Source organism: Hippichthys cyanospilos, chromosome 9 (assembly GCF_059441005.1).
Source record: "Hippichthys cyanospilos isolate Australia breed blue-spotted pipefish chromosome 9, RoL_Hcya_1.0, whole genome shotgun sequence".
NCBI lineage: Eukaryota > Metazoa > Chordata > Actinopteri > Syngnathiformes > Syngnathidae > Hippichthys > Hippichthys cyanospilos.
This window is the reverse complement of record NC_142377.1, coordinates 4,683,097-4,702,520: the sequence shown is the minus strand read 5'-3', so window position 1 is coordinate 4,702,520 and position 19,424 is coordinate 4,683,097. Positions and strand designations below refer to the sequence as shown.

The window sequence follows — 19,424 nt, the reverse complement described above, 5'->3', positions numbered from 1 at the left end:
CTTGGCTCAATAAAGCCCGGGGATTTTTTTCTCTACTTGGTATTTCTTTAATTAAAAGGTTTACTCAGACAGTAATTGTGAAAAACGTAGATCTGATTTAAGAAACATGCATCATCCATTATTCTGTTGCGGTCATTCACGTCATGTTATAACAATATGATACTCTGGAAGTAATTGCTACTCCACGGTATAAACTAGCATAGTTTCAAATTGAGCGCTCCCTGTTGCACTGGTAGTGGTAGCTCTTTCTCACTTTGTAGATGATGTCATCTTCGACCAGTGAGGGGAGGCACGGGACTGAATCCTGCCGTTTTGCAGCAGCAGCCTAATCGCAAAAGGACATGATATACCGGAAACTAGAATAACGGGCCTTTAAAACAAAAGTGATGGTCGTCAATTTATCCTTGTAGTTCTAATCGTATATGCAGCAAATTTTATTAAATCTACATTTGATAATCATCATATTAAGAAATCATGCATTATCGTCACATTTTCAATGGATAACATTTCTATGTGAGGGAAATATTTTATTCTCAAAACTTAGACGGAATCAGTTGGCTAACGTAAGTAATCAAGTGGGCGGGTTTTGCTGCCTGTCCCTGTGTAGCAATCGGCGAGTACTGCAGTGAAAAAGAAGGCAAAGTCTGGGAAGGAAGTGTGACCGAGACTTCATATTTGAAAAGAGTACTCAAGTGGCTGGCGAGAAGGTAACTAAGATTCATTTGCATAAAAACTGTACTTTTCTTCATTTCATTCTTTTTTTGTGTGACATCGTAGTTGTGACTCATTTAGGGTGGTGGCTCCTTGTCCAAACATTCGCCCTTTCCCCTTTGGACAAACTAACCTCCTCTGTGCCTCTAATCTCTGATTGACTTTGGTGTATTAAACAACATCAAAAAGTTCATAGTGTGAAAAGCAGATATTTTACACACCTACCATGGCTTGGTGCACTTTGTTCACCGAGGCGACTTGTATAAAAAGAAGGTAAATCGAAAGAGCCGCCCGACAGATTCCTGGACGCTGCTTCAATTCCTTATTAATTAAGCCGTCACTTTTTTTTATTGTCAGTAGGCCATGTAGCATCTCCAAACATAAAAAAAACCCTCATATTATATAATTACGTATGTACACTGTACTATACGTAGAACAACTTCAAAAGGTCTCATAAAATGTCCCCCCAGAGGCAAACGTTTACCCTTGGAATGTCTTCATGGTGGTATCTTCCGCATCCCCATGGGAATGAGGGGAATCACAGGATTATGTCAGATCCTGCACATTTACTAATTCAGTTGGTCTTTATCGAGACTTTAATAACTTATCATATTTCAATTAGGTTTTTGAAAGCTTAAAGAGAAACACACCCATGCAGTAAGACATTACCTACTGTGCATGAAGACTCCTTGGAGGGGTTTCTTAAAGGGCCAATGTGTAATATTTAGACAGTTCTTCATTAAAAAAAAAAAAAAAAACTCAGATGGAGGCCACCATGTTTCTTTTAGTGACGGAAAGCGAAAGAGGAACATTTTTGCCAGCATGATTCCAATCATGTTTTGGATGTCCGTTTATGTCTTGCGTGCAGCCAAACGAATTTCTGGTTTGTCAGCCAAACACAAAAAAATAATGGAAAAAATGTGAAATAAAATGTTTGTATGCCAATTATAAATAAAAGGAGAAGGAAGAGAATGAGGGAAGGGGTCCACTAGCAGCTCAAGTTTCACAACAGTGCACAGAAATTCATTATGGCATTAGAATCTAGTTATTCTACACGCTTGAGACAAAAGGAAACGCCGGCAAAGACATATGGATACAAGAACTTACCTGACCAAGTGGCTGCCTTGTATTGCGGACTGTTCGCTACATGCGCGGTGTTGTTGCCTGATGTTAATCGTGTGTCTGGGTCGCTGTCCTGATTTCTACTTTACTGGTAAGAGTTGTGTTCACGTTTAGAAGAGTGTGTAAGTGTTGGATTTTTATCGTGAGTCCATACTGTGTAGTGCTTGTGTCAGTCTCCATGTGTTGGTGCCGATGGACTTCCACCTCCAGTTGTGGTGTCCTTGTTTATGTCCACAGAAGACCGGGGTAACTAACCAGTGTTAAGATATTTGCCCAACTTTATTGCAAGATGAGCAGTCATAGTGCAAACAAAATACACGTTTGCCCAACTTTTGTAGACTCCACGCTACTGTGCACTGAAACCAGTGGCAAATTGTATTTGTATTCACTTGCTTTCATTCGCTTGCAGTATGCTTCCAAGGTATGATCTCTCTGAAAGACCATAGTGCATGTGCTACATTTACGTAACAACAATAATCGGCAATTTTTAATTCTACACAATGCGGCTTTAAGGTGCCCATGGAAATGGACAAAAGCAGGAGTGACCTGCATACACGCCGTAGCTTTTTTATGTTTCATTTCAAGCTATCAAAGTTTGTTGCTTCATCTTTAAATTCATGGAGGCTCTCAGCTCCCTCTTCATTAGTTAACGTTAATTATCAAAAATAGCTGGATTTGTGTGTGTGTGTGTGTGTGTGTGTGTGTGTGTGTGTGTGTGTGTGTGTGTGTGTGTGTGTGTGTGTGTGTGTGTGTGTGTGTGTGTGTGTGTGTGTGTGTGTGTGTGTGTGTGTGTTGAAAATAAAAATGCCAGTTAAACTCAGCTAGGGGCCTGGAATGAATTAATGTCATTTCCATTTCACTGGGAAAACTGTAGCACCACAATCATGAATGGTTTGTCTTACGAATAGCATCACTGAATCAATTGCTTTTATATCTCAGGGGTGCCCAAACTTTTTTGCCCCGAGATCTTGTTTTTTTTAGCAGCCAACCTCTTGTAAACAATGATACAAACACACACACACACACACACACACATTTTTATAAGGAGGTTGGTTGTTGGTATCCTAATGACCAGTGATGGGTGGCAAATACAGCTCAGCTCCAACACAATAAATAGCTCCTCATTTTCATTGATTGATTGGTTTTAGTGAACACCATACAAAAGAAAATACACATCTGGGCTGGTTCACTCACATTTATAAATTTGTCCAACTACAGTGAGAGACTGTCACCTTACTTGGGCTTGCAGTACTCATTGCTTCTCTTTTCAGCCAGGGATGCGTAAAATGACACAGACGAGATAGACACATTTACTGGGCAGTAACTATGGGACAAGATCTGTTTTTTGTATTTTTTATTTATTTATTTTTAAGTTTTGTTGGGTCAGAAGTACATTGAAACCTATGGGAAATGTGCTCTCTGTCAAGCGACTGAATTATAGTGAAACAGTCAGAAGTGAGAAAGCCAGCCAATGCTTCAAAATAAACTGCGCCTTAACAAGTAATGCATGACACAAACGGCCTTGGTATGCTTCGATTTGGAAGTTCCTCCCGGTAGCATGGTCGCCATAATCTTTCGTTCCGAGACTGAGCAGCTTCTGATGTAAACAACACAGGGATTTTCTGAAATCAGGTTCAACTGTCAATTCAGGGTGCTAAAATAACAACAAACCTAAGCGATAACTTAAGACTGTAGTTTTTTGGGCGTTTTTTTTCAACCGATGTTCTTGATTGATGTTCTGCCTGGTTATTTCATTAGGTTTTGGAAACATAGTTAACTAGATCCAAATGTTAGACTGAATTTGATGGCCCAATGGTTTTCCATGTTTTGTTTTAGTAGCAGTGCATTGATGATGATAGCTCTGTGATCTGATAACAATTAAAATGGAGTCACTAGAACTCAAGCAAACACCGCAAACACAGCTATGAAGGCTAACTTCAAAATAAAAGCGAACCGTTGCATTGCCGTCCATGTATTATTTGGTGTGCATATTACGCTATTTTGATCCCAAACTTGGGATATCTTAATGCTGTTGTGTGTGTGTGTGTGTGTGTGTGTGTGTGTGTGTTTGTGTGTTGGGGGGGGGGGGGTGAGAGGTGACTCTTAAGTAATGCAAGTACAGTAATGGTCATGGAGAAAACGATGACGTAAACATGGGTTCTCTAAGTTTCGAGGCAGATGTTTTTTGTCAACCTTTTAATTTTAGAAGTTGAATTACCTAACTTGGTCGACTTTGCCCCAGCCATACATTATATGGTTTCAGGAAATGCAAAGTACAGTATAAGTTTGAGTTCTATAGGTTCACTTTTGCTATCTTCCCCACAAGATTACTTTAGGAGCATGTCTGATCCTTAATGTGATCTGTGTATCCCAACAGATTTAGACTGATAAGACATTTTTGTGTACCGCTTAAGGTAGCGGGGACAGCTGGTGTCGCTGACTGGCTTCGCCTCTGCCCCTTTCTAAAGTAGTTTGGCCTACTTATCAAGCAGACTGCACTGGAATGCCTTTCTCTCCATTTTTTTTTCTTTCAAGTATTGGTATGTTAATACAGACTCTTTTGTGCATCCAGTTGTGGCGCGAAAATACATGAGTGACCATTTAAAATACGTATGGAATATATTTATATATATATATATTTTTCTATATCTTTGAAATTCATTTCAAACAGTAACCTTATTAAACAGTTGTTCAACATCGGATCATTGTTGATCTGTGTACCTTGTGTTCATTTTATTTCCGATTCTGAAACTCAAATTAAAAAACGGAGCAATAATTGTAATTGGTTTAAAACACAGTATAAAAGCCGTTTTTCATGAAAATACAACAATGAAATTGGATTTTGTGTTTTAATATTGTGATTTTTTTGTTTGTTTTCACAGATAAATTTGAAGAATCCAATATATGTTAATCCAAAATGTAAAAATGCCAGAACATTTTGAAATCTCTCTCGAAAAAAGAAAAACGGAGTTAAACAGGAATCCGTGTTTTAACCCGTCCCTAGTGGTAGTGCTAACATAAGCAGGTTGAGTGAGATGGTGTCCCTGGAACGCTATAGAAATTTGATAACAGAAATATTTAAATCTCTTGCATGTGGATTTTCCACCAATTTTTTCATTGTAAAGAGAGGATGCCCTGCAATGAGTGTGAGGTGATTTTTTTTTTTTTTTTTTTTTTCAGAAGGAATACCTCTGACAGAATTAGGATGATATCAAAAGGGCAATAAATAATGCGGTCAAGCCAGCCTCCATTCAAAAAGACCAAGTCAAGCCAGCCATGCCTATTTTTTTTCAACCTATGCATTCAGAAAATGGCCGCTGATAACCAGCGGCACTTCACCTTCATTAGCTGTCTGTTATTTTACGTAAGTATGCTTGTATGAATGTTTTTTTGGGTTTTTTTTTCTTTTAGCTCAAGATTGAAAATAACCCTCTGTTGCGAGTATGATGCCAATGGGGAGCTGGGTATGGCATGCAGGGGAGTAGATGCGCGAGTGAGAACGTGCTAAAGACGTGGCGGCAGAAAAGTTGTTGAGGCGGAAAATGGACTTGGTGACATCCATCTAAGACAGTGCTCTAATAGTGGGGCGGACCCCCCTGGGGGTATGTGAGCTGATGCCAGGTGGGGGCACGGATGACCTCAGGGAAAAGGCTTTGTTTTTGTCATGTGAAGTGTAACTGCAATAAAATAAGAATTTTCTTTCTTTCTTTCTTTTTCTTTTTTTAAATTCAGTTTCAGGCACTTTGATGCACTTGGCTATTTTTTCTGTTTTAGACTAATCTGTAACCCGTATAAACGGTGTCAAAAAATAATTAACAGTTGCTGAAAGTTGATTCATATTGCTCTTTTGTTAATGCTAAAAAGATACAGGTTTAGGTATACTCATACAATTTATATCGATAATAATCTTATTTATAGTCAGTGGGGCGCGAAAGGTTTTTCTTTCCGAGGGGATACTTGGCAAAATATAATTGAGAAGCACTGATCTTAGAGTTATGTTTAAAAATAATAAAGTGAGTGCTAATTGCTAACTCTGCCTCTTCTCTGCCTATTTCGTCAACTGCAAGCTCCACCTTGGGTCAGCGTTCGAGGGCCATTTATTCAGAGGAGAACTCCGGAATTCAGGACTTCCCCCATGTCCCCTCGACCACGCCTTTTAGGGACATGACGGGAACTGCACATTTACAAATAATTTAATAATTTATAACCCAAAATGTACACGTCCAAGTCAGCCAAACGGGAGCCTTTTATTTTGGATGTCATTATGCCAAGAATGAAATAAATTTGGGGCAGCTGGCTTGACCTCTCCTTTTCACATAGAGGCTGGTTGAACCGCAGTAATATTCTGATGACTTTGGCCATAATCATGTCCCTTTTATTGAACATAAGCCCTTTGTCTCCTTTAGAGAGGATGTAACTCGGACACATTGTACACGATCAATTGTTGACGTCACCAACAGTACGCTAAAAGACAGGATAATGGTTGCAGAACTACCTCACTTCCTGTGCAAATCAACCAGGCAGGAACTCGTAACAATCGTAACTTGAACATTGGAAATCTAGATATAAAAATTCAAGCCCTTTCCACATAACTCCATATATTTTGTTATTTTAAAAAAATGATTGCCAAATCAGTTAGCCTATTTCAATCAACAGCTGTTACTTGGCTGTTTTTGTATTACTTTTTATTAAATTTTGGGAGTTTTTGTGGACATAGACTAGTTTGTAATTCACGCTCCATGGTTAAAGGAAGAGGGCTGTCTTAAATTTCAATTTGAGAAATTTCAAAATGAGTTACCATTTAAAACTAAGCAAAGAATTGCTTATCCCCACAAGGGTCGCAGATTTGCTGGTGCCTATCCCAGCTGTCTTCAGGCAGTAGGCAGGGGACACCCTGAACTGGTTATCAGCCATTTGCAAGGCACACATGGACGAACAACAGTCCACAAACCCGATCGCACTTAAGGACAATTTAGTATGTTGGCGTTAACTAATGTCAAGCAAAATAGGCTTGATTAATCTACTCATCGAGAAAAATCACACTTTTTTTATTTTATTTTTCTGTATTGAAAAAAATACACAAGTTATTTACTGTATTGTTTATTGTCTTAAAGGTGAAGTAAAGAGCTCATAAGGTTATTTGTAACCTGCGTCAGAGTGTTCGCTAATTTATAATGGTGCAGCCAATAATTGTCAGCCTCTGTCAAGCTGTGACATCCAAGTGTGACTTCCCATAACAATTTTTGCATGCTTGTAAGAGCTCTCCTTTGTGTGTGCTGGTCATTACGAAATCTGCAAAGTGGCCCTACCTCGCAGAACAGGGTCACGTTCTGCTTTGTCTCTGTTTCAACCATTCATAACGGCCATCCGCTCCTAATTCTCTGGAAACCGTCTCAGCAAGGGAAAAGGAGTGTATTCATTAACCCACCACATTGCAAGAATAGTTGCACGACTGCCTCGGTTTGTTTCTGTGGATCCACGTTAAAGTTTTTCCATTGCTAAGTCATATGTAATATACCCCATGAACTAGTTTATTGTTTGCTATCTCAGTTGTCAATTCAACACATGGTATTCACAATGTGTAACTGCGTTGTCAGTCAGACCGGAGAAGTCGGTAAAGGTAGTACTGTATTGCCAGAGCTGTTTGCAGTTGCTATTTTCTCTTCATTGAGCTTAATTAACAAATAGACTCATTATCTGCAAAATTGGAGCATCAGAAGCCAATGAGAAAGCCTTGTTCTTTTCATGCATTAAGTCATGTGGTGTCTTGGTGTCGTTTACAGATTTTTATTTATTTCTTCATTTATTTTTTACTTCAATGTGTACAACATCAAACCGGATTGATTTTATACAAACCGGTTCAACCGACATTACCATTAACTTGAAGTGTTTACACACCTCTAACTGAAGATATGTGTGCTGAATTAATTATGGGTTTTTTCATTCATTCATTCACGATAACATAGACAAAGCTCTTGGAAACCACAAGACTTGTTTTTTTTGTTTTTTTTTTTACTTTTTTACTTTGAAATCAAGCAAAGCAAAGTCTTATTCCGTGCTTTTAGCACCGCCTCTGGCACTCTGGAGGGGCGAAATAGAATCCACAGAGCCTTTGTATGTATACAAGTGTGATTAATTGCGTACGTGCTCGCATGTCCAATTCAATTCTCACAGGCTCACAAAAGAGTCACCGTGGCTTCACAAACAGGAAGCGGAATATTTTTCTTTTGTTTTTTTTTTGGAGGGGGCGGGGAGGGGGGGTAGGAGGGTTCTCCGTCGCCCTTTCACACTTGTGTTACAAGGCATTCAGAGTACTGCTTGATTACAAAATAAACTGGTATGAAAAGATATGGTTGCGGTAACTGAGGATGGAGCATTCAAACCATACCCTGTTATTGCCCTAGACGTTATCCCTCTTCTCCTTTTCCTTCCACTGCTTGGAGCATTTTTGTCTGATTTTCTTTCAAAGTCACTCTTACAATCTGGAGGTGTGTGGGTTAACAAAGCTAGACAATTAAGCCAGAGCCCATCCATCCACTTTCTAGAGTTGCTTCTCCTCACAAAGGGTCGCAGGCTTGCTGGTGCCTATCCCATCTGACTTTGGGCAGTAGGCGGGGGACACCCTCAACTGGTTGCCAGCCAATTGCAGGACACGCAGAGACAAACAACCATTCACAAACCCAGTCACACCTAAGGACAATTTAGTATGTGGAATATACCTGCCATGCATGTTTTTGGAGTGTGGGAGGAAGCTGGAGTTCCCGGAGAGAACCCTCGCTTGCTCGGGGAGAAGATGCAAGCTCCTCACAGGAAGGCTGGAGCCAAGTGGATTTGAACTCAGGTCCCCATAACTGTAAAGCGGACGTGCTATTCACCGCACCACCAAGCCTCCCCTTACTGCGCACATTCTTAAAATTACAATATTTAATTTTCAGACAATTATTCATTTTGAAAACCCATGATAAATCAGGGTTTGAAGCAGCACGTCCAATTTTGTTATATACTTATGTACAATGCCAGCAGGATTCAAACTAGAGTCCCTGAACTGTGAGGCAAACGTTCTAACCACTGCCTCACCGAGCCGTCGTCAGACAGAGCCTACTAAAAATAATGTAAAGTTGAATATTCACACTAATCTGTTGTCACTGCTCAGCGTTGACCCATTGTACAGTCAATTTTGAAATCTGTGGGTTGTTTCATACGTATGTGTAAACCACAACATATCAGGTGTGTCACTTGAATCTAAATGGAAATAGTCTGTCAAAATCATGAGGTATATGCATTAAATTGTAATTGGAGAATAATTCTGGGTCTGTCTGGCTAACTTCAAAATATGACATCCTCCTGTTTTTGTCTTGACAGGTATGGCGGCCATTCGGAAGAAGCTAGTTATTGTCGGCGATGGCGCTTGTGGGAAAACTTGCCTCCTCATCGTTTTCAGTAAAGACCAGTTTCCTGAAGTCTATGTGCCAACAGTGTTTGAGAACTATATTGCTGATATTGAAGTGGATTCCAAACAGGTTTGTACCATGCTGGAAGTCCATACCGTGATAGAGAGCAATCTGTGTTTTTATTGTAAAAAGAACAGAATAGAAACCGAGGCACCATACTAATCAAAATGCTGATTCAGAAAAATAAATAAAAAGAACATTTTACTTTTTGAAATATCTTAAAGGTATATCCCCATCTATTCCAGCTAAAATTATAATTTGGACTCCACACTGTATTGCCATAAACATCGTATGTACATTTTGGGTGCTGAACCTAAATCTATAACTCAAGTCAATCAGGATCATCTCTACTAGCCAGTTGTTTGCATGAGCCATTCCATGCCATGCATTGCCATGCCATGCCATGCACGTAATGCAGAACAAATCACAGAAGAACATTTAGGGATGTGACACTTAAGTACATTCTGCATGTACTTAATCTAAGTGTACCCTCGATTCCCCAAAAATGTCAGAGGCAATGAACTTCCTCAAATAGTGCTATCCTGTACATAGTTACCGGTGGTAAAATGAGTCAATAGGTGCGTAGTTAATTTGTCATTGAAGGAAACCTAGAAAGATTTTTTTTTTTTTTTATTACACTGTAATGTTTTCCAAACCATACACCAAATGAATTGTAGCAATCCTTTTCATCTTTTATTTTTTGCTTATCGGAGTCCTGAGTTTTGTCTTGTGTGAGCTGTAAATATCTTGTTCTGTCAGAGGGATTTGTTTCCCCGCACACAGATCACCACTTAACAGCATAACAGGAAATGACTCTACCTCCCGGCTTCCTGTTCAGATGTGGAATGAAGACGTCGTCTTCACAAATCCCCGTTCCATCCTTTTAGACTTCGTCCCATGCGATAAAAGTCTCCCATTTCCTGTTTTTTTGGCAATTGGATGAAAGGAAATTCAAATTTACATATCCACAGTGGACTTTGGTCCAGTGGGGGATCACTGTGACTTTTGGAGGATTTACACTCCACCCCGCCCTTCACAATTACACTGTTATACAACCAGATAATATGGATTTGTGCTTTCACTGAAATCTCTCACCTTTAAGCGGCTCTGGGTTTCTCTAAAATTAGATGTTTCTGGTTCTTTCTGCTTTGCTCCCAAAAGCCTACAGCCCGTGGGACCATGGTCGCTACACTTGCTCATGCGTCATGCTGCTACCTCCCACCTCCTGCCTCTGCAGACCTCTATTTTGGGTCTCATGCCCGTGCTCGCTAAAGGCATCACTTTTACTTTTGAGTTTTAAGTGAAAGATCTTTGAGTTTTTGTGCTCTTTTTAGATTGATTAATTAGTATTGGAGCAGAGCAAGAAGTTGCACTTGTTAGCCCATGCGCAAGCACAGTAGGTATTTGGTTTGATACCCACTAATCTCCCACGCTCCCTAATTGAATTAATCAACAGCTTGTAGGGTTGAGGGCAATCCCTGTAAATGTCCTCAGCAAGTACAACACAAATAAGATGAGGATTCAGACGGTGATGACTGGGGAAGCAACCTCCTCCAAATTTTAGACCCCAAAATATATAATTTCTAGAGTTTGACCCTAACAACTAGGTCTATGCATGAATAAATGATGACGAATGGAGTAGAAAATTGCCTGTTAAAAACAAACGCAGATTGAGAGTTTTCTGATTTGGGGCATAATGGGTCGGAGCATATTGTGTGTATCAGCGTTTCCTCAAGAAATTGTTTGGGCAGAGAGGGCAGGTGTTTCACGCAAATGTGCGTACGCAAGTATATTTCCATAAAGAGCAAGAAAGTTGTATTTGGACTCAGCACTACTAGCACTGGTGCTACCAACTTTTTCAATTTTTACTGCACCAGATTTGGTTACATGCCATCTCAGTAAGGTAGAGCATGACCATGTTTACTCATGTATAGTTGTCTCATATGGTATCCCATAATTTCCTAGGATTAAAAAAAAAAAAAGACTCAAAATGATAGTTGCAATATATTTTACTGTAACAGGGACTGCCTACAACAAGCAGTGGCTGGAAAACATTCTTTTTTTTTGTATGTAATTTTAAATGAAGACATCAGAAAAATGCTTTGCTATATGTAAAAATTATTTTGTTCAAAGCAAAGGGACCAGCTCTTATAATGTGATTAGGTCCTCCAATGCAGTGTTTCCTATCCAGCGGTATGTGAGCGCAGAAAAGGATATATAGAAACTCATTAAAACTTGGATGACTGATAAAATTAAACTGCATATCATGGCTCTGAATATTATTCTTGTTCAGTAGTTTAACACCTATTTAAATGTACTCCTGTTGTGAGTCTTGAATGTTTGAATTGTTTAAATGTTACTGTATATATCTGTAACAAAGGTAGGCTTCTTTCTTTTTTTATTTATTCATTTACATACCAACAAATAAAATATAAGATGGAAGCCTAGTTAATTGCGGTAATTAGGTATTGTAAACATGCACCAAATTTTCGGCCGTCAAACTTTTGACCGAAAATGTAAAACCTAAAAATGCTTTTTAGGTTTTTGACAAAAGAGAAAAACAAAAGAATATAGGCGAAAACTGATATTTTGGTTATGCAAAATCGTTTGTCTGGATTTCACACAAGCACGCAAGAGAAGTAGAGGCGTGTCGCTTCATAAGCAGCTACTGTAAAAATTTCTGAGGGTAGAGAAAACAGGACACTGCCGAGCTTTTGCGTCTGTCTTTGAACTATGGGCAAATCTAAAAAGACTCACCAAGGAAGACGACATGACTAAAATGATATTGAAGTACTTTCCACAGTGTAACATTTGCATATAAATGACGTTTGGCATATTTGTGATTTAATGTCTTTTTAAAAATGAGTTTTATTGTACAGATCTTTCTCAAATCGGCTCTATTGCTCTTACCGCATAGATGTTGTGCCTTGCTGCATCTTACTTTTTTTTTTTCTTTTTTAATCTTCTGTGCACTACTGGTACTCTTTAAGATGGTGTGGGGATTACTCACACCATCTCACAGGCCCTAACTCATACATTGCAACAATTAGCAGGAGATGATGCTCAACAATACTAATTTAATGGCAATTGTGTATTTTTTCAGCTCTTTGTGATCTTTTAATTCTCTGAGTAAATGTTGAAGGTTTCTTTTAACATCCTAGACACGTTTCTTGCTACTTTTAATGCAGGTGGAGTTGGCGTTGTGGGATACTGCAGGCCAAGAGGACTACGACAGGTTGAGGCCTCTCTCCTATCCAGACACTGACGTCATCCTAATGTGTTTTTCCATTGATAGCCCGGACAGTTTAGGTGTGTTTGATTTAGTTGGTATCTTGCTCATGACATCACAGAAAATGTTTGATTCCTTAGGATTATGTCAGTACATTAACAGCCCGATCTCAGGTGGGATTAATGGAGCTAAAAACATCCTTAGCTTGAGCAGCCAATAAAGCAGTCCATCATGAGAAGTGACTCTGTACAGCCTGTCCTCCTTTTTACAGTTAACCCCATGAGTACATCATCTTATATCCTTCCTCTCACTCTCTCTCGCTTGGGATAGAAAACATTCCTGAGAAGTGGACACCTGAGGTGAAGCACTTCTGTCCCAATGTTCCCATCATTCTGGTGGGGAATAAGAAGGACCTGAGGAATGACGAGCACACGCGAAGAGAGCTGGCCAAGATGAAGCAGGTACACTGATAACGGCCCGGATGTTGGCACCTTTTCAAAATCAGCCCACAGACAGGGTAAAGAAACAGGAATAGTCTTTTCACTGCACTTGTGGGTAACCTGTTTTTTGTCTGAAGTTATCTGTTAAAGACTGTTGGGATGTCCCAATACAACGTTTTCACTTCTGATATTATTGCTATATTGCAGCCTATAGTACTGTCCAGTACTACTATTGATCTGAAACGCTATCAGCAATATATGCTTTTAGTGACTACATTTTTTTTTTTAGTAGAAACTCAGAAGAAACTTTATAAAGGTTTACTGTTCAAACAAAAAAATAGCACCAGTTATTGACTAAGAAAACATGATTCATTTTTTCGATAGAAGTGCAGGAGCGGCATCTGGAATGGACTGCTTGTGTATGAGTTATTATATCGGAGATTGTATAAGGATGTAAACCAATATGATTCAAAGTCAAATTATCATTATATCGATTCGGACAACGCCTCTAAAAGGCTGTAACTGATCCATGATACAAATGAGGACAGGCAAAATAGAAAATGGATATTAAAATACAACAAATAGAAATGAATCCTTGATTGATGGGCCAATATTGAAAAGTGTCGCAGCTAAGAGAGGTAGTGTGCCCGTGGATCAGGGATGTCAAACTGATTTTAGATCAGGGGTTGCATGGAGGAATACCAAACCTCAAGTGGACCGGACTGGTAAAATCATACTACTGTATTCAGAAATGGAAAAACCAGGTCCAGAAAGTAAAAAAAACCCTTATGCCACAGGTACTGTACTTCTATTCAACCTGCAGTCAAATGAGCTCATTAACCTGCCAGTTAAGTGGAAGCACCCGTGACTAAAGCCAAACTTTGGCAGGGTTTTTACTTTCTAGAGCTGAATTCCCCCTCTCTGTATATATCTTTAAAACAGTGCTAATTATATCTCGATTTCTGCTCTGCATGTTGACCTGATCTCAATTCCTCAGGAATAGCGAGAGTCAGCTGTAAATATAAAATTGACTCGTAAATTAAAAAAGAAAAAAGGAAAAAAAAAAGGATGAAGTCAAATAACTTTTTGCTCCCCTATGTATCCCATTATGGCAGTTTTCCTTAATTTGCATGGTGTTAATTGAATGTTTTTTGACCATTTATACATTTTCATACATATTTATACATATTTTGGAAGGATCGTGTGATGAACTAAAAATAAACAAACAAATAAATAGTCAAAATCTGTGGTTGTGCAACTTTTTTGCAAGGAGCACAGTGAATGGCAAAGAATTGAACAGAATAAAATGGTGCTGTAATGTCTCATTTTGGGCACCAAGAGTGGCACCCATATAATGATATACACAACTGAAGATGTTAAAAAAATAACAAGAAGTCATGATGTCATGTTGAATACAATGATTCTATGTGCTAATGGTTGAGCTGTAAATAAATTTCAATAGAAATACAAGACTGATTGTTTAATACAACAGGTACCAACCAACCAACATCCAACAGGTTGGGTGTCTGGTAATGGCCCAGATGACGACCCAGGCAAATTGTGAAACCTTTTGATTAAGGAATTTTACCTGCACTGAGGCTAGATGCAAATGCTAGCGTGAATGTTTCACTTTCTGTCACTGAAGCAATCAGCAAGTTATTTGGCACAAGCATGGCGACTGGTCACTTCCACTTGTAGGTTATAGTGCTGCTCTTGGCATTACTTGTAAGAGTAAGATTTTTTTATGTATTGTAACGTTCATTGTTGTCAGGCACGAGGAAGCCTGCCGAGCACGAGTATGAGTTGTGGCAGACCGCGCTTGAGGACCACATGCTTGTTAACCCTTTTTCACTTTTTTTCTTCCTATAAAAGAAGCGATCAGACAGACCCACGACTGAGAGAATCCTTTTACACATGCAAGGGCATTGCAGTATTATAGACAGCGGACTAATGTGTTTGGTCCTATTCCTTTTTTTTTTTCAACCTTGTCGCGGCCCAGATCTGGCACGCGGGCCATGTCTCCTTAAAATCTGATTTTCTGCAATCAAGTCCCCAATCGTCCTTAAGTATAATAGAAGTCTTGAAATTACCATATGTTGTCATTTTCTTAAATATTGTCTGGATAGGGTACAGTAGATGTTGCTACTTCGTGTTTAAATGCATTAAGGTGAATTTGTGGCCTTAGATTTGGCTCTCTTCGTGGATCTCATGCATGTGGAGAAGTGAGGCTTGCTAGGGGTGATAAACACTTAACACAAAGCTTAACAAGTGTTTAAAAAAATGGCATAAGAAAGCGACAAAAAATGTACGTATACAGTCACTAATAATTCTTGTTGAATGATGCGGTGATTAACTTGCAAAAGGATGGGGTTTTAGTTATTTTTGGTGAGGAGAAGTTTGTCTGAGACGAAGGGCAGTGAGACTTCCAATTAAGATTAAGGGTCAATTAAGGGTCATTGGAAAGCCTGGGTAGAAGAAATGCCTTGTCTTTCCAATGGAAGAGTAGAGTTTTGATGGGGTTCTGTTCAAATGGCAGCAGTGGAACAGAATTATGTCATTGTATCATTAATCTCTAAAAAGTCTTGATTTCTTATATAATGGAAATCTTTCAAGTATCGCAGGAACTGGTATCTTCATGTCCTTAAACTATTGTGCAAAGTTTATAATGTTGAAATGTTGCATGCCAAAACGTTTGTAAATTGAGAACTTCCTGTCTCCCACACAGGAGCCGGTCAAGACTGAAGAAGGCCGCGAAATGGCCAACAGGATCAATGCCTTTGGCTATCTGGAGTGCTCCGCCAAAACCAAGGATGGTGTGCGGGAAGTATTCGAGATGGCCACCAGGGCAGCACTGCAGGTCCGCAAGCGCAAGAAGCGAGGCGGCTGCTTGCTCTTTTGAGTCAACCATCAAGACATCCTGGTGAAAATCACGAAACAAGGAGTGAGAGGGAAAACATGAAAAAGACTCTTTTTTTTTTTTCCCCCCAATGGCATCTTGTACTGTATCCTGCATTTCATAGGAGTCAGACAGGCGAATTTAACAAAACATACTGGAAATGAACTGTCTATTTGAAATTGATGTTTAGGAAAAAAAAATGCTTTACTTCCCTTTGTCTTTAAAACAAAGTGTTTTCTTTTATCTTTTGTAATCCGGCAATGATTTGAAGCGCATGTTCAATATCGTCGTGCAAGGATGGGGAACATCCTTCCTTGCTAATATCCTATTTCTCTGAGGAAGGTCCAGTCTAGAGTTTTGCCCTGCTATATCGACACATGCGTGCGTTAACACCTAGTGCCTTTTTGTACATTTTCTACATCCTTCTCAATGTGTTGTCGTTGCAAAGTACACTTTGTGCCGAGGCATTCTCATTTAGAGCAACAAATGATTGCTGTATTTGCCTTTGCCTTGTGAGCATCACAGATAAATTGCCTCCGTGTTCCTTTAATGTGACAAACGTGCAACATAGCAGTGCTTGCCGTATTACTCTTAATGATTACTAGCTCGCATAGATCGTTGGCACAGTGGAAAGCAGTCAAAATAACATGAGCCAAAATGTACTGTATGACTGACAGACCCCAAACTTTCCTGAATGTAAAGGCAAGCATGATGGATTCTGCTCATTGGTATCCCCGCCCGCTGCTGGAATCTGTGCTGGACTGGTTAGCCTGGAAGTCACGTCTTGCTTGCATCGTTTGTTTGCACGTTTGCAGCAGGTCGCCATTCTTTGTGCATATTACAGGAGTTTAGTAAGTAACAGTGAGGAGTTTGTTTTTCCTCCCTTGGTGCCGTCTCTGTTCTAGTGCGCCGTTTGGTATTCTATACCAGACCTGATAGACCAATTGAGCTTTGTTTAAATTCTTGTGGTTCTAATGCAGACATTTTATCTTTAATTTAAACTATATATATATATATATATATATATATATATATATATATATATATAAATATAGGGGTTTTCAGCTATCCATCCATCCATTTTCTAGAGCCGCTTATCCTCACTAGGGTCGCAGGCTTAATGGTGCCCTTTCTAGCTGCTTACGGGCAGTAGGCAGGGGACACCCTGAACTGATTGCCGGTCAATTGCAGGGCACAGAGGGAAGAACAACCAGTCACCCCTAAGGACAATTTAGAATGTGCAATACACCTGTCTTGCATGTTTTTGGAGTGTTGAAGGAAGCTACAGTATTTCAGGATAAACCTTTGTTCAAGTGAGCTTTTTTTTTTTTTTATCTTTCATGTTGGAGGTTAAGATGCTGTTATATTTTTTTTTCAATACCAGTAGATTGAGGCAAAACTGCAGATAAATTTTGTAGTAGCAAAGACATGATACAATGCCGACATAAACACCTACGATCCTTCACAATTCAAACTGCTCTCACCGTGTGTCTGTGAAGACATAGTAATAAGGCAGAGACAGTTTCACTTCATGACTTAGAGTTGGTGACTGTTCACATTTACCTGAAACAAGCAATGCACAAGGTATTGAAACACTGTACGCTTGGTTGTAGATAGGCATTCAAAACTTTATACAGGACAAGTCGCTTCACTTGAAAGGTTATGGCCCACTTCACATCCATTCTGAAATTTCATCCCAAAGCCAAATATCATTTACTTTTTTTGAGAAGTGCATGCATATCCTGAACACTCTTTGGTGGTTGTCAAGTTGTTTTCCGCTTGCAAAAGGACAACTATGTCGTCGTCATCATCATGCAGTGAAACCTTAAGAGTCATAAAACACCTTTTTAACTATCTGGCAAAACAATGTGTAATTGTTATTCTTAATGGACTCACCTTTGCCTTGAGATATATTAAACTGTAAATCTTTCCGCAGCATTACAATCCACATGAATGGCAGCACAACCAGGTCACACTAAAATGCATGACATTCAAATCGCACCTTGCCTTTCCCCAACTGGAAGGCCTGAATGGTAAACAGGAAGTTAAAACCAACCAAAATAAAAGTCATGCTAACGATTACCGGACAATCATTCACGTAGAAACTGGTGGCAAATGGTATCTTCTGAGTCTTTCAGAAAAATGGGAAAGAATGAATCTGATGATGTCACATTAAGTGACACCAAGAGAAGGGTACTGATGACAGTTGTACCTCTGGGAATGGATCAGACCAGCTGCTGGTTCCCTGAAGGTATTGTCATGCAGGCAGCTCGTCGATGCTATTTGAGGCCGGCCCAGCAACCTTCCTCAGGCTGGAAAGAATCTTGCCTTTGCTGCACTTTGGTTTACTTTGACAGTTGCTTGCATTAAGGCTGTTTGTTCCTTTCAGTTTCTGTTAAAGGATAGGCTTATGGACATCCAACAAAGATGCATTGTTTACTGCAGATCCTTGCTGCACACCAAGCACACTAACGTGACAAGAGAGTTCTTATCAGTGCACAAAAATCTTGTCGCTGTGAAAAGGTATTTATTGGATAATGGTGGTAATGTAGGCAGAAAAGCAGCATTCCCCAAGTTCACCGTGCATGTGCTAGCTTCTGATCAGAGTCAACACACACGCACACACTAAACTTAAACTTTCTTGAAAGTATTTCCGATGCCAGAATGCATTTAGACACCAACACACTGCTGTTCACAAATACATTAACAATTAAGTTTTCATCCAAAGTGAACATTGTTAAACTAATTTTTGTGACACACCAAAATGCAAGTTTGGATTAATTACAGTAATATTAAGCATCTCTGAATTCATTTCAATTGACTGTTCATTGTAATTTAGTGACCTGTCTTTACAAAGCATGTACAAATGTGAGCATAGCTCTGCTTTCTTTAGAAACTACACAGGTGAGTTATTTGTAATGTTTAAAACTCACTGCAGATGTGTTTTTCTGCATAGCTTTGCATCAATTATAACACTCCCAAGATTGTTTTTCTATTTCAATTTCATCAAGAGTCGTTTTATCTTACTGTTTAGTTTTCTAGTGCCAAATATGATCATTTCCATTTTATTTATACTCAAAGATAAATTGTGTCAAAACAGTTCTTCATATTTTTACTTCCTTTTCCACAGTAGTCAGAAGTTGACCAGATTTTCTGTGGAGGATTACAACGGTGTGTCAGCAATTAATATATTACGACACGGCAAATGTCATTGATATATATAATATAATTTAGGGCCAAGTACACAGCCTTGAGGAACCCCTTAGGTTACCTACAACTCGTCTGATTTTAAATTGTTAAACTGCACGTACTGATTTCTATCACCTAGGAAACTTTTTATTTTCATTCCACATCTCTTATTCCATATATTTCTAACTTTCCATTAATAAAATTCAGTATCAAGGTTTTTTTTTTTTTTTTAACCCCACTTTTTTGTCAATCTGTACCAATGGCAACTTCCACTTAAATAAAATGATCAAGTCTATGTGAAAAAAAAAAAAAACTTTTTTAACATACATTTGTGGCGGTAATGATGTTGGTCTGCAACATGTGAAAAATATTTCACAAACGTGAAA

General features: G+C 39.1%; 1 protein-coding gene across 1 annotated transcript; it reads left to right on the top strand.

Annotated features, from left to right (window-relative positions):
- Window positions 1-559: 559 nt before the first annotated feature.
- LOC148418583 (rho-related GTP-binding protein RhoA-D) lies at window positions 560-19,333 on the top strand. The gene is made up of 5 exons (XM_088422443.1): window positions 560-707; window positions 9,196-9,353; window positions 12,473-12,593; window positions 12,844-12,974; window positions 15,679-19,333. Exons 2-5 carry the CDS (start codon window positions 9,198-9,200, stop codon window positions 15,850-15,852), a joined length of 582 nt encoding a protein of 193 aa, XP_088278569.1. The 5' UTR covers window positions 560-707; window positions 9,196-9,197; the 3' UTR covers window positions 15,853-19,333.
- The last annotated feature ends 91 nt before the right edge of the window (window positions 19,334-19,424 follow it).

What these genes read in the sequence shown, in the direction of transcription:
- LOC148418583 (XM_088422443.1), top strand. Translation starts at nt 9,198, where the DNA reads ATGGCGGCCATTCGGAAGAAGCTAGTTATTGTCGGCGATGGCGCTTGT. An exon ending in TTGAAGTGGATTCCAAACAG is followed by an intron (nt 9,354 to 12,472) that starts GTTTGTACCATG and finishes CTTTTAATGCAG; the next exon opens with GTGGAGTTGGCGTTGTGGGA. An exon ending in TGATAGCCCGGACAGTTTAG is followed by an intron (nt 12,594 to 12,843) that starts GTGTGTTTGATT and finishes CGCTTGGGATAG; the next exon opens with AAAACATTCCTGAGAAGTGG.